Here is a 21,148-nt window from a genome sequence, read left to right on the forward strand (position 1 = left end):
GCACTCAGCCATTATGGATGGGAGTCGAGCTCATTTATGCTCCATCTTCAAATGGACTGAAGTACGCCAGAGAGCAGAGTTTCCCCAGACTGAAGCAAACAAACTATTAATGAGTGTTTTCTCCACTTAGAGGAAGACCAAGAAAGACATGAGAAGAGAAAGAAAATAGCCCAAGGAGAATAAAGCAAAGTAGATGTGGGAGGGATCGCTGTAAAAAAGTGAATGACATAAAACTGACAGCTGGCTGGCAGAGATGGAGAGAGACGGAAGACAGACTGATGGAGAAGGACAGCAGACGGCTAGTGCTCTGTCTCTCTAGAGATGAAGAGCTGACATGCTGCTGGAGTGGTGCATTATGGGATCGTACTGTAATAGAGCCCCTGTTGTGCAAGATTCAATCCCCCTAAAAGAACCCTGGTTGTAAGAGCCATATGTTATTCATTTTATTTGTTTTTTATATAGATGTGGAATAAATAAATAATTGTGTGTTAAGAATTGTAAATAATTCTAGAAGTAAATAATTGAATATGTGCATTATATTTCATATTGACAATGATGTCATTTCCGGCCAGAGCCGTTAGTTTTTTTTTTGTGATGCAATATTGAAGCGAAACAGTTTTTTGACCGTGTAACATTTTTCCAGTTAATTTTGTTATTAAACTTTACCTAAAGAAAGTTTCTGGACTACGGAATGTTATTCGAGTGCAAATCACGCTTATACATTAGAAAGAAGTAAAAAGGATAAAAATTTGACGGATTGCAATCACAAAGAAAGTCAAAAAACTCGCAATGAAAAGAAAAGAAAGTGTGCGGAAGGTGCGCACTTGATTCGACGGTAAAGACATCATCAAGGAAATCAACGTCGGTGTTTGAACACTGAAATGTTTAACGATCGTGGAATATGAATAGGGGACAGTGCTTTATTCTCCAGTGGATTTAAAACTGCGTCACAGAGAAGAACGTCGCTACTTGTTAAAGTTCGGCTCTTTTGATTGAGGTAACGGACTTTAAATCAGCTATAAAAAGGCAATGCATGTTTGAAGAAACTGGAATGTATACGATTGATACAGAAAGGTGCTTTGCGTACTTTTAATCGTCTGCAAGCAGTTTGTGCATTGATTGAATTAAGATGGCTGAAGAGGGAGAGGACGTTGCACTTTCTGAACACAAGAGGGCGCCTAAACCCACTGAAAGAGCGTTGGAAGAACAGCTTCATCGACGCATTGGACTAAGAAGAGCGAAATTATCTGCTCTTACCAGTAAAAGCAAAGCCATTGAAAGGTTGATGATTGATGAAGAAAATCTGCAGAATGTACAAGATTTGATGCAACTTGACTTTGCACAATTGCTAAACGAATTTACTGAGTTAAATTTGCAAGTACAAGATCTTTTGCCTGAAGATGAAAAGATTGCAGATCAACAAAATTGGTTTCAGCCTAAATTGGACTCCCTGAGAGAATTTGAAAAGAAAACAGGAAACTGGATAGCTGCTGTTGGTGATAAAAAAGGCCAAAAAGATAATGTTGATATGGAGGATGATGTTAGTCCTCACGACAGTGTCTCACAGGTATCTGCAAACAAGAGTGAATCTAAAAAACATGATTCAGATGTTGGAAGTGGATCAGTTTCCTCCTCAGTATCATCAGCTTGCGCAAGAGAAGAATCAAAACGTGCAGCTCTGCTAGCAAGGGCAGCATCCCTTAAGAAGAAACAACAACTTGAAATTGAAAAAATGCAACTTAAAGCAAAAATGGAGGAACTTGAAATAGAAACAGCTCTTGCAGAAAGCAATGCTAAATTAAAGGTCCTAAAAGAGTATGAACGATCAGATGACGGCAGAAGCAGTGTACAATCTAAGCCAAGGAGGGGAATCCACCAGAAGTATTCAGAGCTGAAAACAGAACTGAGTAATGATTCACCAGATCATTCATCTGTGGAAAAAACTCAAATGAAGGCCATCTCAAGCCCAGTGTTACTTGCACCACCATTTGACGCATCAAGAGCCACAGGCCACAGTAACAATCGTCAAACAGATGACAGCCTTATTCAAATTATGCAGAAGCAAAATGACTTGACTGAATTACTTGTGAAACAGCAAAGACAAATTCAGCTTCCAAGTAAAGACATTCAAGTGTTTACTGGTGATCCACTGACTTTCAAATCTTTTATCAGGTCCTTTGAACATACCATAGAACACCAGATAGACAATGAAAAAGACAAGTTATATTACCTTGAACAGTATACCGCTGGGGAGCCACAAGAGATTGTAAGAAGCTGTGAATATATGCCTTCAAGCAGAGGTTTCAAGGAAGCAAAACGATTGCTCCAAAGACATTATGGAGACGAGCTAATCATAGCTAGTGCTTATATTGATAAAGCTTTAAAGTGGCCTCAGATCAAGTCTGATGATGGTAAAGCTTTGAGTGCGTATGCTCTGTTTCTGATTGGTTGTCGGAATACAATGGAAGATGGAGAGTTCATGGAGGAAATGGACAATCCTACCAATATGAGAGTTATACTGTCAAAACTACCATTCAAGATGAAAGAAAGGTGGCGATCAGAAGCTTACGACATCAAAGAGAGACAAGGAGTCAGAGCAAGATTCACTCATTTAGTTGACTTCATTGATCGTCAAGCTAAAGTGGCCATGGACCCTCTCTTTGGTGACATACTGGACCATCGCAATGTTGTAATAGCAAAGGGAAATCAGAAAGAAAAGTATCCTACTAAAAAAGGAGTAATAAAGAGCAGCTTTGCAACCAACATTTGCATGGAGGAAAGAAGGCCTCAAATTGTGTCCAGGAAACAAGTCAGTTCCCCCAAGAGCCTCAACGCCTTTGAAAAACCATGTATGTTTTGCACCAAGGATCATGCTCTAGAGTCATGCAGTGAAATAAAAGAGCAGCCACATAATGTACGTGTGGATTTCCTGAAGTCTAAAGGCTTATGTTTTGGCTGCTTAACTCAAGGCCATCTTAGCAAGACTTGCAAAAAGAGAATGGAATGTAAAGAATGTTCTCAAAAACACCCAGACATTCTGCACATTAAAGATAACCAAAAAGGTACAAAAGATGTTGGAACACAAGAACAGAAGATCTCATGTGCCCAAGTCTCCCTTAATCACCAATCAAGTGAGAACACAGAGTCTGGAGGAGATAACTGTGTGCTTTCAATAGTGCCAGTAAAAGTCAAGTCGAAGAAGAGTGACAGATATGTAGAAACATATGCTTTCTTGGATGCAGGAAGTACAGCTACATTTTGTACTGGTGAACTGCAAAGGAAACTGAACCTGAAAGGGAAGCCAACTCAAATTCTACTGAGCACTATGTGTCAAAATAAAACAGATGAGCAGAAGATAGTGAACAGTTTCATTCTCACAGACTTGGAAGTGTGTGCATTGGAAGACACAAAATATTACGAGTTACCTAAAGTCTTCACACACAGCAGTATCCCTGTTCAAAGCGAGAACATTCCTAAACAAGAACACATAAAAGAATGGCCATACTTAAACGAAGTAAGCATACCTAATATTGATGCAAATGTAGACCTTCTGATTGGAGCCAACAATGCAAAGGCAATGGAGCCATGGTACATCATAAACAGTCAACAGGGTGGACCTTATGCTGTGAAAACTGCACTGGGTTGGGTGGTGAATGGACCCATCAAGAAAGAAAGCAACACTGCAGAAAAGTCCAAACTGCCACATCATACAGTTAATCGTCTCTCAGTGGTGGAGATAGAGAAATTGTTGATTCAACAGTACAACACAGATTTCCCAGAGCGACACTATGAGGAGAAAGAGGAAATGTCAGTGGAGGACAAACAGTTCATGCAATCAGTGCAGGAAAAGACTAAGTTTGAGAATGGGCATTACTGTGTAAGACTACCCCTGAGAAATGAAGCAATCAAAATGCCAAATAATCGATATGTTGCCGAACTGCGTGCTGCTAACATGAAAAGAAAGCTTCAAAAGAACTCAAGTTTGCTTGAAGATTACTGTAGCTTCATGAAAATTATAATAGACAAAGGATATGCAGTTAAAGTTCCCCCCGAACAGCTTGTTCGCAATGACAACAGAGTCTGGTACATACCACACCACGGGGTGTACCACCCAAAGAAAAAGAAAATAAGAGTGGTTTTTGATTGTACTGCTTCGTTTCAAGGCATGTCCTTGAACAGCCAATTGCTACAAGGTCCGAACCTCACAAACACACTCATTGGTGTCCTTACCAGATTTAGGGAAGAACCAATAGCCATGATGGCAGATGTGGAGTCGATGTTCTATCAGGTGAGGGTTCCTGAGGAGGATGCAGATCTGCTTCGTTTTCTTTGGTGGCCAGAGGGCAATTTGAATGCACCTATAGAAGAATTTAGGATGATGGTGCACCTATTCGGAGCCACTTCGTCACCTAGCTGCGCCTCTTATGCACTGAAAAGGACTGCTGAGGACAGAAAAGAAGTAGCATCTCCGAAGGCTGTTGAAACAGTTATACACAATTTTTATGTTGATGACTGCCTGAAATCTGTGTCCACAGAACAAGAAGCTATTGACTTAGCAAGTGATGTTCGGAAGTTGTGCGCTGAAGGAGGTTTCTGCCTAACCAAGTGGGTAAGCAATAGTAGAAAAGTACTATTGTCTATTCCAGAAGATCAAAGGGCCAGTGGAATAAAGGACCTTGACTTAGATCAGGATTTTCTGCCTATTGAGAGAGCACTTGGCATCCAGTGGTGTACAGAAAATGACGCTTTCACATATAAGATCAAGGTACAAGAGAAGCCATTCAGTAGGAGAGGTATTCTCTCGGTTGTTAACTCAATTTATGACCCCCTTGGGTTTCTGGTGCCACTCATCTTACCAGTCAAGCTTCTTCTGAGGGATATGTGCAAACAAGGATATGGATGGGACGAAGAGATTGACGGTAAACGAGCTGATCAATGGGTCAAATGGCTTGAAGATTTAAATCACCTCTCAGACTTTCGGATCAAAAGGTGTGTAAAACCAGAAAAGTTTGGTAACACAACAGAAGCGCAACTGCATCATTTCTCTGATGCAAGTGAGAGTGCGTATGGCACAGCCACTTATCTTGTACTTACAAATGAACAAAATCAGAAACATTGTTCATTGTTGATGGGAAAGTCGAGAGTTAGCCCTCTCAAACAAATCACAATCCCTAGACTTGAGCTGACAGCAGCAACTATAGCCGTCAAAGTAGACAAAATACTTAGACAAGAGCTTCAAATTCCACTACAGCAGTCGGTTTTCTGGACGGATAGCACTACAGTGCTCAGCTACATTGGCAATGATAGTGCACGCTTCAAAACATTTGTAGCAAACAGGATCTCACTTATACGGGATGCTACTACTTCATTACAATGGAGGTTTGTCAAGTCAGCAGAAAATCCTGCAGATCAAGCTACTAGAGGTCTTAAAGCAAAGGACTTTGTGCAAGAAGAAAGATGGTTTAAAGGGCCCAACTTTTTGTGGAAACCAGAAGAAGAATGGCCACAAAGCCGAGATCAAATTAATCAAGGAGCACAACAAGACCCTGAAATCAAAGGTGAAATCAAAGTCAATGTTCTTAACATTAAAGAAGGCAAGGACATTGTAAGCAAGCTAATTGATTTCTACTCAAGCTGGTTTCGTCTGAAAAAGGCAGTGGCATGGATGATAAGACTAAAAGAAACACTTGTACAGTTATGTAAAGTAAGGAGACAATTCCAAGAGTCCATTGCTCAATTAGAGAAAGACCCAGAAAAACAAGCATCTCTTCTACAGGAGCAAATGCAAAAATACAGATCAACAATGGAGAAAAGGTCATTGAGCCTGGAAAACCTGAACCAAGCAGAAATTCAGCTCATTCAATTCAGTCAAAAACAACAGTTTCAGGATGAAATTGAGGCTCTGAGAAAGAATATTCCTGTTAAGAAACGAAGTAAGTTGTTCAAGCTTGACCCTGTACTTCAGGATGGGATACTAAGAGTGGGAGGTAGGCTCAACAGAGCAGCCATGCCAGAGGAATCCAGACATCCCGCAATCCTCTCAAAATGCTCCAAGATTTCAACTCTCATTTTAAATGATATTCATCAAAGATGTGGACACTGTGGTCGAAACTACATGTTATCTATTCTCAGACAAAAATTCTGGATCCCCCAAGCCAATTCAGCAATTCGAAAACTTATCCATAAATGTGCAGTTTGTCGCAGACTCAATGGAAGAGTTGGTGAGCAAAAAATGGCAAGCTTGCCAGAAGACCGCTTGCTACCTAATAAACCCCCTTTCACGAACGTGGGCGTAGATTACTTTGGACCCTTCGACATAAAACGGGGTCGGAGTACTGTAAAAAGGTATGGAGTGTTGTTCACTTGCCTAACAATCAGAGCAGTACACATTGAGATAGCAGATAGTTTGAACACTGATTCTTGCATAAACGCTTTGAGACGTTTTATAAGTAGAAGAGGACAGGTGTCAGTCATGCGCTCAGACAATGGAACAAATTTTGTCGGCGCAGAAAGAGAATTGCGAGAAGCACTGAGGAACCTGGACCATAACAAAATTGGAAACACCATGCTACAGAGAGGTATTAAATGGATCTTCAACAGTCCAGCTGCTTCTCATCAAGGTGGGGTTTGGGAGCGTCAAATCCGTACTGTAAGAAAGATACTCAACGCTCTCTTAAAGGAACAGACTATTAATGATGACAGTCTTCATACCATCATGTGCGAGGTGGAAAGCATTGTCAACAACAGACCAATAACTAGTACCTCAGAAGATCCAAATGACCTTGAGCCTCTGACACCTAACCACTTATTGTTGTTGAAAACTCAACCCAGCTTACCACCAGGTGTCTTTAATAAGGAGGACCAATATGCGAGAAAACGTTGGAGGCAAATCCAATACCTTGCTGATTTGTTCTGGAGCAGATGGACTCATGAGTACCTGCCCATTCTACAAGAACGCAGTAAATGGTCAAAATTAAAAAGGAACTTTGAAACTGGCGATGTGGTTCTAGTTGTGGACAGTTCTTCCCCTCGCAATTCATGGATAATGGGAAGAGTAATTCAAACCATACCAGACTCCAGTGGAACTGTACGCCGTGTAAAGTTAAAGACCAAAACAAATGTACTGGAGAGACCTGTAAATAAATTGTGCTTAATTCAGGAAGCAATTTAAGCATGAGGAATAACAAGGAACTATCAAGAGTAAAGATAATTAAAGAAACATGTGGAAGAACTAAGTAGCTATTTCTTATGCATAAATGTCCAAGTTTAAGGGCTCTTAGTATTAATGTCTATAATAATTGTTTGGTCTCCTGCCCAACCAATTAGGGGCCGGATGTGTAAGAGCCATATGTTATTCATTTTATTTGTTTTTTATATAGATGTGGAATAAATAAATAATTGTGTGTTAAGAATTGTAAATAATTCTAGAAGTAAATAATTGAATATGTGCATTATATTTCATATTGACAATGATGTCATTTCCGGCCAGAGCCGTTAGTTTTTTTTTGTGATGCAATATTGAAGCGAAACAGTTTTTTGACCGTGTAACATTTTTCCAGTTAATTTTGTTATTAAACTTTACCTAAAGAAAGTTTCTGGACTACGGAATGTTATTCGAGTGCAAATCACGCTTATACATTAGAAAGAAGTAAAAAGGATAAAAATTTGACGGATTGCAATCACACTGGTGTTTGATCGGAACACCATTCAGTGCTGCTCACGCATTACAGGACCATATTACATATTACATATTACAGTTTGCCATGTTGCCATGACTTTAACAAGATTCCCAGCTGTTCAAAAAAATGTTTACACATATTTTCATATATGAAATTTGTAACTATTTGAACAATAAAGTGAAAATAAAAGTCAATGAATATGTGTTCAGCTTTATGCTTACTCATGAAAGTGAAAAAAAAAAAAACCTTTGTCATGACAGCTTCAAGAAGGTAGATTCTTGAATGTCCTGAAAAGCAAAGGCAAAGGCCACACTATTTGATCTAAATTCATGTTCCAGATTCACTTAATGTTGAACCATTTTCTAGGTAAAATGAATAAATAAAAAAATAAATAAAAAGAGAAACCAGGAAAAACAGGGGAACAGCCCTGGCTGTCATCCGTGGGTGTGTGTGTGTGTGTGTCATGTTGGAGTACAGAACATCCCACACCCGCATCTGGATGGAGAACAGAATTAGGCCAAATATGGCATGCTGTCACACTCTGGATCAGAATGAACACAGGCCAAGCAGAACGCTGTCAGCCAATGTCCCACCAAATGACAAGAATGTGATTAGTAAGAATCCAATCAAAGAATCGCACATTAATGAATGGCACAGTCTGGCGCAGAGACGAGCGCTTTAATGAGCTAACTGTCACTGATTCACAAACCTGTGTGCTGCTCAATGCCAGCTGTCAAGAGTCATGAGACGCCACATTCAACACAACTGGCACGATGTCAGCCAACACCAGAAACCGTCACTGCCTTCAGCTGATCATGTGTACCGCACAACACACTCACTGCACATCATGTCAAGACTCAGCTCTGTTCCAAATGAGGTCTGTCCTGAGACACACAAATACATGCTCAAATACATAAAACTGATATCAGATCAGTCGAAAACCTTGTAAACAACCATTTATCAAAGTCAAAGTCAAAGTCTGCTTTATTGTCAATTCTTCCATATGAACTGAAATTGCGTTACTCTCAGACCCTTGGTTCATACAGATAACACTAACAGTAGTGCATAAAATACAGATAGATACAAACTAAATATAAAATACAACTATACAAATATACAAATAAGGGCATGTACATTTTTTTAAAAATAAAGCAGCAGAAGGCACATGGCAGATAGAGTGCAAACCAGTGAAGTAAACAAACAGTACAGATACAATTATTGTAGTGCAAAAGAGCGTTTTCAGTCTGATTAAAGTGACAAAAAGCTCGGAGAGAAGTTCTTTATTTAAGCTGACTGAAGAGGTAGTTGAATGAGAAGAGTTCAATGCTGAATGAGGTAGTGAGCAGACCAATGCTGCACAAAGTTAGCGGAGAAGTCGTGGCCTAATGGTTAGAGAGTTGGACTCGTTATCCACTCAGATCTGTAGAAGGTTCTGGCTCTTCTCAGTTTGTGGAGGAAGTAGAGACGCCTCTGTGCTTTCTTGGCAAGTGCTCCAGTGTTGTCAGTTGCTCCTCTGTGATGTGCACACCCAGGAACTTGGTGCTGCTCACTTTCTCAACAGTCGCTACATTGATGGTCAGAGGAGCATGTTGAGTGTGCACTTTCCTGAAGTCACTCTCTCAGCTGGGCAGCTCACCTCGCTCCTGTATTTGGTCTCATCTCTGTTGCTAATGAGACCCACCACAGTTGTGTCACCCGCAAACTTAATGAAGAGGTTGGAGTTGTGTGACGGTGTGCAGTCGTGAGTCAGCAGAGTGAACAGGAGGGGGCTCAGCACACATCCTTGGGGGACCCCAGTGTTCAGTGTGATGGTGCTGGATGTGTTACTGCCAATTCTTACTGCCTGAGGCCTTCCAGTCAAAATATCCAACAGCCAGTTGGAAGTATTGAGCCCCAGCTGGACCAGTTTGTGAATGAGCTGTTGAGGGATGATTGTGTTGAATGCTGAACTGAAGTCTATGAACAGCATTCTGACGTATGAGTCTTTGTTGTCTAGATGTGTGAGTGCTGCGTGGTTGAAATCCCCAGATAAGATGAGAAAGCATCAGGATTGGCTGTCTGCTGCTCACTGATGTGCTGGTACAGTTCATTTAGTGCTTCACTCCTGTTGTTGTAGATGGAGCTGAGAGGAATGTATACAGCACTGAGCAGTATGGATGTGTATTCCCTCGGTAGATAGAACAGCCGACACTTAATAATCATAAACTCCACTGGAGTAGAGCAGTGTTTTCAGACCACAACAGAATTGCGGAACCACGCATAATTTTTTATTTTAAAGGTAGTCTGTGTATATATATATATATATATATATATATATATATATATATATATATATATGTATGTATGTATATTCTGCAGTGAATTTTATGAGTTGGTTTGTTTCTTGGATTTGCTGTGCTACATAAATGTCCCAAAGCTTCATTATGAGAGAGGACAGTTTATAAGAGCATGTTTGGTTATTGATTCAGTTTGTTCAGCTGTAAGATGTTTGATCAAGCTATGTTTCACAGAACAAACAGTAGTGGATCTTATAGCCGTGAAACACTTCCTCTCTTTAAGAAAAGCACCTCATTACTGGAAACTCTACTGTGTTTTACAAACAAGTGGGCTACTGTCACACTATTGAGCAGTCTAGGTAGGTCATTAGAGTAGATAAATTGATATCAAGGCTCTGAATGAGTCAGCAGAAGGTTGCTGCTTTAATCCACGTAAGCATTGTGCCATTCTTTAGAGACCTGAAAGCCAGGTCACTCTGTTCAGTGTACATCTCATTTCTAACATGATGTTTAGATGGACAGATTTGTCATCACATAGTCTTCTGCATGGTTTGAGCAAACTGACTAGACATGATTTGAACAAGGCTCCTCATCATGTCTGATTTCAGTGTGAAGGGTGCTTTTTCATTGATCTGAGCTGCACCATGATTGTCAGAGGAAACATATCCAACATTGTGAAGTTGTCTGAATGATTTGTGTGTGATAGGAAGGGCAGAGATCACTGGAAGGTGATAAAGAGAATGAAAGACAATCTTGGTTCTACACTGAACTTGTGTTGAGATTTTCTGAGAGCACCAATGTGTGACAATGCCAGAAGAAAAACCATCAAATTCAACCTGTGTGACTCAATGTCTTTCCAACGCAGTCCTTTCCTTTAACTTGATAGTCCTAATTATTGAAATTCTGCGAAAGAGTAAATGGCTAAATGTAAATCTAGATCTAGAGGAGGGGTATGCAAAGTCACAGATTTTCACAGTCCTGTGGTCCTGGGGAATCGCAATCATTATGGTCCAGAGAGACCAGTGTTGCTGAGTCTTGCAAAAAATGAAAAAGACCAAACAAGGCCAATGTATGCCTCATTAAAATGCTTGAATATCTGGTGGTCATAATGTCACAGTTTTTAGGCCGTTCAGTGACAGATCTTTGGGATTTGAGAGCTTGTGTTGATGTCATCATAGTAATACACTTCAGTGCTAATGGTAACACATTGGTAACATCTGACTCTTGGGTCAGGAACAAAATTAAACCATGAGAAATAGAGCAAGCCCTGCGCTCTCCACCTTACAGAAAGAGAACTTTGCTCATGACAGAACTAGGCTGAATTCTAAAGAAAATATTGTATCTAAACCAGTGATTATGTTTTAGGCCTTACAAAATACTTTAAGACATATTCCAACAAAACCAATGAAATATCTGCCAGTCTGATACCATTCTGAAAGTGAAGTCTTCCAAAGCAAGAAGAACCTCTGCTACACTTTCTTAAATAGTCAATTGTAGCACAAACCTATGCTATTTTAATTAAATACATAAAACACAATCTAGAATGCAGAATATCAATACATTATTTATATTTGATGATTTTCAGAGAAGTACTATGTAAAAAAAATAAATTGTATTCGCTGGTTTAAATCATGCTTTTGAAAAGCCAGAGAAAAAGTGTCAGGTTGTCAAAGCGTATATGCAGCCTCCACACTTCTTTTGAACGATACTGTTTGAAGAGTTGAAGTTCAGTTCATGAACTCTGATGATATAGTGGAGGAAAAGTGTCTGAGAGAATCCATTTAAACAAGCCACAGAGACACATACGATTTTCAGAGATTTTCACTGGGCTTACAGAGACATTTCTAGAATAAAGACTAATGAGGATGTACCCTCACAAACCTGATGCATTTTTCTCAATCTGATGCACAGATATAACACAGTCATGAGGCTTTTCTCTGCTCATTTACACAGTGGAAGAGGAATTTTCGACCTCTACAGTTAGGGGTATGAATCGTCACTGGTTTCATGATTTCTTTCGATTTCTTTCATGTCATTTATTAAGTTATATACGCAGACTCCTTTGTAAAATAATTGCTAATTAAAAATAAATAAAATTAATGGTTAAGAATTTAGCCAGGGTTTAAAACATACATGCAAATATAAAGTAATAAAGAGACTCCCTTCAGCTCCTCCCAGCCCATCCAAAAAAAAAAACCACACAAAAATATTAGGGCTGTCAAAAATAGCGCGTTAACGACGTTAATTAGTTGTTTGTTGTTAATTACGTCCAATTTTTTAACGCATTTCACGCATGCGCAGTGTGACAAATTATTTAGGTCAGGAATGTCTCGTCGATCTCTGAATTCTCAAGATAGTTAAAAACAGCGGCGAGCGCCGCGACGAAAACACCGAAGAAGCTTAAGGTTTTACCCCAGTTACTCTCAAATACATTCATGCCAAGCTCGATAAACAGAGATGACTTTGGTAGTTGATACGCTGGAGCTTCTTCCTGTTATAGCATCCTGTGTTTCACACTGCCCATGCGCAGAATGCCTACATGCAATGCAGCGAAAATTACAGCTGTTTGGAAAAGCATTTGCATTTTTACTTGGTTTTACTGGCACTTGAAGCCTTCAGAACGTGAAAATATCGATCCGTATTGTGGAAGAGCAATTGAACACCTCCCAAAAACGAGTGCCCAGAGTGCTGCTTATGTGATGGTGGCGCATGTTTGTGTTTCTGAGTTCATTTCTTTCGAGTTTCTTATAATTTGCATATGCATAATTTCATAGATATGTGGCTATATTTAACCACTGGTTCACCTAAAACTCTTACACTATCTGTAGTTAAATGGCATGGTTTGATATAGTGCTCAGGTAAATTTGATCTAAGTAAATGTTAAACTTTTGAAATTCAGAAAAAAAAGAACCACATATTGATGAATCAATACATGAAAATTATGTATCTGTGTCCTGTTATTTATCTTTTGGTATACATTTAAGAAAGAAAATGGTTAGGATTCAGTTGTAATTGCAAATAGTGATTAATCCTGATTAATCCACTGAAAATTCTGATTAATTTGATTAAAAATTTTAATCATTTGACAGCCCTAATATATGTATATATATATATATATATATATATATATATATATATGTTATATATACTAGACTAGACTAGACTAGACTATATACTATAGGCCTGTATTTAAAATATTATGAACATAGGCAGAGTTTCACTTTTATCCTGATTCGCCATCTTCTCATGAGTTGCACCTTTAGAGAGAAGTGCATATTTACGGATTATGATTATAATGAAAGAGTTTTTGTTTTTGATTTGTTTTATTTCGTTAAGTAATAATTAAAAACTCTCTATAGATATATTTATTATGTCTGTGAGGCATGTATTCGCGGAGTTTCAGTTAATTTTTGTGAAGCACACGTTTTGTTGATATTGAAAGTGCATTCAAAAAAGTAGACCCTTTACAGTTACGAATGATGTATTACTGTTACCTTTATCAGTAAAAATGACGGCATATCCACTGAAAAAAAATGCAAGTGATGGCACTGGTGCCTACATGTCCTGCAAAACTAGCTTGCACTTACTGCACAACTTATTCGATACAACGCACGTGTGTAGTTTTAACGTTTAAACATTGTTAAATGCTTGAACTGTTTTATATCTATATATTTTATTTTATACAAGTCATGATGATTTGAGAATGTTAAATTGTTCAAACATAGGCTATGATCAGCTCACTGTCTGCTGCTGCCTGCTTGGTCGTTACTTAAAAAAACTACAACTTTTATTTAATGAATAAAAATGCAAATGTTTTTCTAAATTAACTTAATAAAAATCAAAATCAAATGAAACAAAATATAATCACTTTGAACTAACGTGATGCTCATCTTTATCTTTTAGGCTTGTCTTATTTGGACCCCTTCAGAGTTATTAGGCCTATTGTAAAAAGCGCTATACAAATAAACTTGAATTGAATTGAAACAGGAACATTTTGTTAGTTTTCCACCTTTCTCCATGTTGGTAGACTTCATCGGCACAAGGGCTTTCGCTGACCCAAGTTTTAACTTCTTCATGCAATCTCCAGTGGAGAGAAAGAGTAAGTGGGATAAACCTGCTTAGGCATCAGTGTACGTTCACAAGACACAGGTCTCAGGAACTGCTAAGGCCGATTGTGGAGAATGTATGGAACATATTGATCCCAACAAACACTTCTCTCTGCATAGAAAGCTTCACCCTCTGAGGAAATGCAGAGGCTTTCGTGAGAAGAGCATAAATTATCACAAACTCATGGGACAGCACTTCACCCCTACCCACCTACCTGGAAATCTAAGTCGCCCCCTTCCACTTCAGACGATGACAGGGAGGAAGACAAAGCAGAAATCCGGGAGGTTAAGTCAACGTGCAATCAAATATGAGAAGAAGGATTGAGTGCCAGAACATGTGCTAAGATCTGCTTTGTCAGTGTGTTCCCCAACGACTGCAAGAAGGATTCCAAGAGAATGCACTGGACGAACAAAGCAATTTAAGAAGAGGCAGGCAGCTAAGAAAGCAGAAGCCGACTAGGGTAGGTATACAAGAAGATTCATCGACCGTAAGTTCTATGTTGACAATGCTTTGAAGTCCTTCAGCACAGAGGAAGAAGCCATCAGCATCCAAGGGTCCTTCACAGAAGATGCTTGCAGCTTCTAACGTCAGGCTACACAAAATTGCTTCACTCGCAGAGGAGTGCTCTACGATCCTATAGGATTCCTCACACCTATCACGGTTCATGGAAGACTCATACTTAGAGAACTAAGCAATCAGAGGATTGGGACACACCTATCCCCAAAGACATGGAGACTGAATGGACTAGATGGAAACATTTTACATTTACAATTATTCATTTTAGCTGACGCTTTTATCCAAAGCAACGTAAAATGGCTTTATATGTAGGTGTTTGCACGCCTCTGGAGCAACTAGGGGTTAAGTGTCTTGCTCAGGGACACATTGGTGTCTCACAGTGGATTTGAACCCGGGTCTCTCACACCAGAGGCATGTGTCTTATCCACTGCGCCAACACCACCCCTTAGCAGTTGCTCCAAGACCTGGAGGGACTCCAGATACCACGTCCTTATACGTCATTCTCTACAGCAGGTGCTCTAAGACAATAAGTCTGTATCTTCCCAGATGCATCAGTCAAGGCAATAGCAGCCGTAGCCTACATCAAGGTGACAAGCCACCAAGAACAGATTGAGATTGGCTTTGTCTTCGGGAAGGCGAAGTTGGCGCCTCAGCCTGATCTAACCATCCCAAGACTTGAGCTTTGTGTGGCTGTCCTCACCATCGAGATCGCTGAGATGGTTGTTTCAGAGATGGATAAAATGTTCGCCAACATCACCTACTACAAAAATAGCTAGGTTGTATTGGGATACATCCAGGACCAGTCAAGAAGATTCTGTGTCTACGTACACAACAGAATCCAAAGAATCCATCAATCCCCTTGTTCTGGTCTGTGGAAGTATGTCCCAACGCACCTCAACCCAGCCAACATATTGGACGTATTGGAGATGCGAACCATTTCAAACAATTCAGTTTGATTCAGTGAACTGGTTCAAGAAGATCAGGTTACATTGAATGATGGTAGCTCTGCCAGCAGAACGGCTAGATGTCAATGTTTTTGGACCCTGGGAAATTGTCTCAAGCCGTACAAGAGGAGGAGTCTTTAACTCTAAACGATGGGCTGTGATGTTCTCTTGTATGTGTTCGAGGGCAGTCCACATCGAGGTGGACATTTTCAGTTGGCAGAGCTTTTTCCATGTTCCCAGTGCTTGCCTTTTTATGGACCTGGAGAACAAAGACTGGATGCGTTGCTCCCAAAATCCCAAAGGTGAAGATTTTGCAAGGCTTCTCTCCTCCTCCCTTTCACTCATTCTAGCATGAGCTGTTGCATTTGCTCTGCCTGGTTTGGGTATCAGGCATCTATGTGGATGGAACACTCGAATGCCACAGATGAGTTATTCATCTGTTTCAGAGAAAGCATGGAGGGGTCTGGCTGACTCAAAGCAGAAAATGTGTCACTGGGTAGCTCAGGCTTTGCATGTGGGATGATAACATCCTCTGGAGTATTAGATGCTCGTTTTAGGCTAGCACACACTGTTGGTTGTGTGAGATCAGGCTGTTTTCACGGTGTCAATGGTTAAGACTGAATGAAAGGGAACTGGTTTCATGCTGAAGTTATGCTGTGTAGAGTCCGGTCAGCGCTGGGATTGAAGATAACATTTCTGGTCTCAAAAAATTCCTGGATGTTTTTTTCTTTTTTAAACACTGCCTCTGTGTCCTCTCTTCTAATAGCTGGTGCGAGGTGGGCTTTCTGGAGCACTATGGCTGTCATAAAGTGCTCTATAAATGTTACCACTACTACTAATAATGTGTCTCTCTGCTAAACTCCTTAGAAAATAAAGAGCGTTTGCACATTGAAATAGACTTTAATTACTTTCCAACCCACCCTGGGGATCCAACAGTTATTTCTCATACATACATACATACAGCAGTTACACAGGTATGGTCACTGATGCATAACTCTTACTGATCTTGGCTGGTTCTTTGTAATCATGCTCAGCTGAGTACACTGTGTTATGCTTGTCCTAACACTGTCATGTGGGAAACACACTTACGGGCACGCTACTGTAGTCACACACACACACTTTCTTTGAATAACAAGCCAATTCCTCTCATGTGTGTAACCCTTCAGGCAGTAATTCACACTGTGTGTATTCAGTGGATTTGTGCTTTAGCAACAGCTGTATTAGCAGCCCCATCTTCAAACTAAAACACTCATTTACTTTGGATTACCATCATGAAGTTCATCTGCTGAAGGAAACACCAGTCAGAACATGGAAAAATATCAGAAACTACATGATCTCATTCTGAACAGCATCAGCCATTCACCTGTACAACACATTCTGACGCCAAAATCCAATCATATTAACATTGTGATGAGTGGACCCAGCAGTCTGCCGTCATACTGGCTTGGGCAATACAGGTACAGCACTGCTTCAAACTGATTTTACAACACCTTCACTCTTTCTGTTGTTCTCTGGTGAAATGAGCTGCCAACCTCCACAAGCTGCAGCTTTCATTACTTCAAGAAGCATCTGAAGACACATCTCAACTGGAACTATACCATTACACAACCATAAATCAAGGCACACACACAATGTTTCTTCTCTTTTCTGAATAAATACATCTTGTTTCCAAATCAAGGGTTCTATTAAACCAGGACTGTAAACTAAAAAATATTGTTGGCTTTGTGATGAATTGCTCTGTTGAACTGCAAGTCGCTTTGGATAAAAGCATCTGTTTATAAGGTAAGTGTAAATGTGTAGATAAATCTGAAATTCTGGTCAAACTTTCAGTCGTCCATATAAGAGGTCAGTCATTATAAGGGTAAACATAGCAAAAATACATCATATAATAAAGGCTACATTTTGTTACCAGGATATTTTTTCAGTCTCTGCTCAATTTTCAACACAAGACTCCCGGTGAATAAGAGAGTTTCTCTGATCTGCTCAGCTGGATCAGCTGGGTTCATTTTCTTCAGGATTTGGAAACTTCTTGAGTATTAGAGCAACACACCATGAAGGAAAATCCACTTTCATCAACTTACAGTTACAGGCCAAAGGCTCTGCATGTAAAATTCATCAGTTCACACACACACACACACACACACACACACACTTCCTTTGACTTTTGTGGTTTATAATATTGTGCTAATGATGTTTTCTGTTCTCTGACTCTAAACCTAATCCTCACATAAACATTTTTAGTCAAAGCATCAAAGGTTATTCTTTTAGATATATTCTTTAAAGAACTAAGAGTTGGTGGGCTGGTTCCAAAAAATACCATTTTAGGTCATAAATCTGGAACCCTAAGGGCCCATGTATTACAGTATATATATTAGTGCTGGGCAACTATTACAATTTTTGATCGCGATTAATCACATGATTGTCTGCACTGTAAAAAAAAAAATGCTTACTGGCTATTTTGGTTGCCAGAAGGAATATTTCTTAGTATAAAACTGCAAACACTTAATGTGTAATAGTAAAGTAACTGAAAACATGACTTTAACTCAAATCGATGCAAAGAGTTCATCTCTGCATCAACACCAGTTACTGTTTTTAAATAAAGCAGCAGAACATCAGTGACTGAAGTACAGGATCTACTCTCCAGCTCAATGGTGAACCACAAAATGAGATTAAAAGATCTCTCTAGAGCAAATACACATCAATACAGTTCGGCTAAATATTTACTCTTCCTCTAGATAATTATGTGAATTATTAAATGATGTTTGTGCTTTAGAGATGGACATCTGGTTCTTATATTTGCCTTTGGGACACCAAAGGCTCATATAAGCTGCTGCCATAACACTATAATCCTTGGAATACACTGGTTAAAACAGGCCACTGGACTCGACAACAGACACAGCTGAACACACACACACATACAGAGAGAGAGAGAGAGAGCTGTGTTAATAATTTAATAACAGCAGGAAGACCTAGAGTAGATGAGTAGAAATGAACTCAATGCCCTGCTATCGCTCTATTCTCACACATTTAGGGCATCTCAACAGCCTTAAACCATCTTTATTAGGCAAAAAATAGTTTCATTTTTCAGAATGTGAGACACACATCAGCATCTCTACAGAAGGGTGCTAGCAGATGCTCAGGAGAGAGAATCAGCTGAGGTCAGTCAACATGATTAATGATGATGATGTCACAGGCGTGAAACTAATCACACACACACACACACACACACACACACACAGCTAGATCTGAGCATCATAATGGAGATTATGCTTCAGTCAGCTGGCTTCCTAATTCCTAAAACAATGCATGAATGACTGGATTATGTAATAGTAATTATAATTATATTTAAATGTAATTGTATTAATTATACAATGTGAGTTGATTTGTGCATTAATATGCATAATTTCATATTCAACTGATTGTGAACTAATTCACAATGACAGGGAATATTGTTAGTTGAATCGTTTATATTCGTTCACCTTATATGCTCGAGACTCATTGTGGACAGCATACTGACATGAATTTACACACTATGTACCTAACCATCAACATACGTCTGTCCCCCCAAAAAAACACAGTTCACAAAGTTAAAATAAAAAAATGATATGTATTTTGTGTGTGTGTGTGTGTGTGTGTGTGTGCGTGCTTGACTCTTCCTCACATATGTCATTTCCTGTTTATATAACAGTGGCAGGGTTTGAATTGTTTTTGACTCTGGTGGTTAAAGGCTGCTGGAAGAACAAGTTTTGGTAGTTTTTGACCATTAAAAATGTGTGCAATTTAAAGGGGTCATCAGATGCAATATTCTTTGAACATAGATGTGAGTGTATACAACTACCCTATAATGATAAAAATCCACCAAGGGTTCTTTTTTTTTTTTTATCCCAATAAATCAGTAGTTCACTGATTCTTGACTGTCTGTCCTGAGTGAGCTGTAGCCAGTCAGCCATTGTCTGGACGCAGGAACAGAACGTCTCCTAAGAGATTAAGATGTTTTGTTGTTGGATGTAATAATGGACATAGCAGTCAGCAGAAGTGAGTATATATATATATATATATATATATATATATATATATATATATATATATATATATATATATATATATATATATATATATATATATATATATATATATATATGTATGTATATATATTTTTTTTTTAAGAATTGTCAAATCCCCTTTCCTAATAATGCAAGTTTCACAATGAATGCAGCTAAAGTTAAGAGTTTCTCGTGAGGGCGGCCCATCACAGCACAGAAGAGTGGGGCGGGGTCAGCAGAGCTTATTAGCATTTAAAGGAACATGCACCGAAATGACTAGCTGTGGACAGAACTGTTTTTGACAGGATAAAAAGGGTGTTGTTTTACACTACCACAGAGAAATTTGAACCAAAGTATGTTATAGACTTCTCATTGATATCCTAAAGAATCATACCATTTGTGGGAAATGGGCACCAGTTTTTCCTAACAGACCAACCAATCCCTGTGTAAATATGACATCATGATATCATGATGCTGCCATCTTTCACAAGTCATTTCCAACCCCCTGTAATTTGGCTCTGAATCTCAGGTAAAAATCAGGTGAAAATCCCCTCTACAAAAAAGTGGATTACTCAGTAAATATTCATCTACGACATTTAACATTTTGGTTCTCATCACTAAATGTTTATTTTTCTTCAGAAAAATATAAAATAAAAATAATTTTTTAATGTCAGTACCTTGTAAATATTTTCCTCTTGTTTTTATGCCCATGCCCATTCTTTGGACTTTTCTCCCTGTTGTCTGTTTTATTTTGTGACCTATCCTGATTTAACCTGAGGAGCACTGCTTCTGAGCATGATTTGTTTCCCTTTTTCTCCTGTTGGAGTTTGGGTTCCTTGCCATACTCACCTTTTGGTTTGCTTAGTTGGGATTTCAATGATGTCATTGACATTTGACATCAATGAAACGATTGGATGAGCACAAAACTAAGGACTGAATTAAGCTGAGTAATGACATTTTTGTCTTCTGTATAGAGCTGCTTTATAACCAAATAGAATTTGCTTATAATTGACACATTTTGCAACAGTGACACTGTTACTGAACTGAATTAGATCAACAGTGAACTGACTGGAGCTGAATATCGACACTACTGTCTTTAGTAGTTTTCACAGAATTGAACTTGATTAACTTTAACTTTAGACAGTTCTTGAACTGAGCTAAATCAAGAGTGAACTGACTGGATCTGAATAATGACAGAATTAGGATTTGTCTTGCATTAGATGAAGCTGGCATCACTGTTACTTCCCTGTTCTGAAACTGTTTTTAACAATCTCTATTGTATAAAACTCTATATAAACAAACTCCACTTGATTTGGCATTTCATAAAGCAGAGTAAATTGGCTGTTATATAAACCCTGAATTCTCAGTTGACTGACCCAAAACTCACTTATACTGTAGTTGTCAGATCCAAAAACACACTCTGGGGGTAGTCCAGTTAACTCAAGTTTTGGAAGCTCATTAAAATACTTTGAACAAATTTGAGTGCCAAATCTGTGGAGATGGATGCTAAGAAGAAGCCTGATTAGTTTAGCTAATTCCATGGCATCTGCTCTCTCTGGACTGCCACCACTACTTCTCTCATG

General features: G+C 39.1%; 3 protein-coding genes and 1 long non-coding RNA gene across 4 annotated transcripts in view; 2 read left to right on the forward strand and 2 right to left on the reverse strand.

Annotated features, from left to right (window-relative positions):
• The window catches only part of si:dkey-77f5.3 (uncharacterized protein LOC326903 homolog), a 320,099-nt gene that overhangs the window by 103,464 nt on the left and 195,487 nt on the right, over positions 1-21,148 (reverse strand). The gene's annotated exons all lie outside the window — the stretch shown is intronic.
• LOC127972330 (schwannomin-interacting protein 1) overlaps positions 1-21,148 on the reverse strand; it is a 211,522-nt gene that overhangs the window by 93,964 nt on the left and 96,410 nt on the right. The window lies entirely within an intron of this gene.
• On the forward strand, positions 426-7,591 carry LOC127972349 (uncharacterized). The gene is made up of 2 exons (XR_008157072.1): positions 426-580; positions 7,499-7,591. It is a non-coding gene; the product is annotated as an uncharacterized LOC127972349 (long non-coding RNA).
• Positions 4,024-7,591, forward strand: LOC127972320 (uncharacterized). The gene has a single exon (XM_052575750.1). It carries the CDS (start codon positions 4,166-4,168, stop codon positions 7,169-7,171), a length of 3,006 nt encoding a protein of 1,001 aa, XP_052431710.1. The 5' UTR covers positions 4,024-4,165; the 3' UTR covers positions 7,172-7,591.

The sequence above is a fragment of the Carassius gibelio genome, chromosome B15 (assembly GCF_023724105.1).
Source record: "Carassius gibelio isolate Cgi1373 ecotype wild population from Czech Republic chromosome B15, carGib1.2-hapl.c, whole genome shotgun sequence".
NCBI lineage: Eukaryota > Metazoa > Chordata > Actinopteri > Cypriniformes > Cyprinidae > Carassius > Carassius gibelio.

Bases quoted from the DNA above. Each gene is read 5' to 3' on its own strand.
- LOC127972320 (XM_052575750.1), top strand. From the start codon at position 4,166: ATGTCCTTGAACAGCCAATTGCTACAAGGTCCGAACCTCACAAACACA.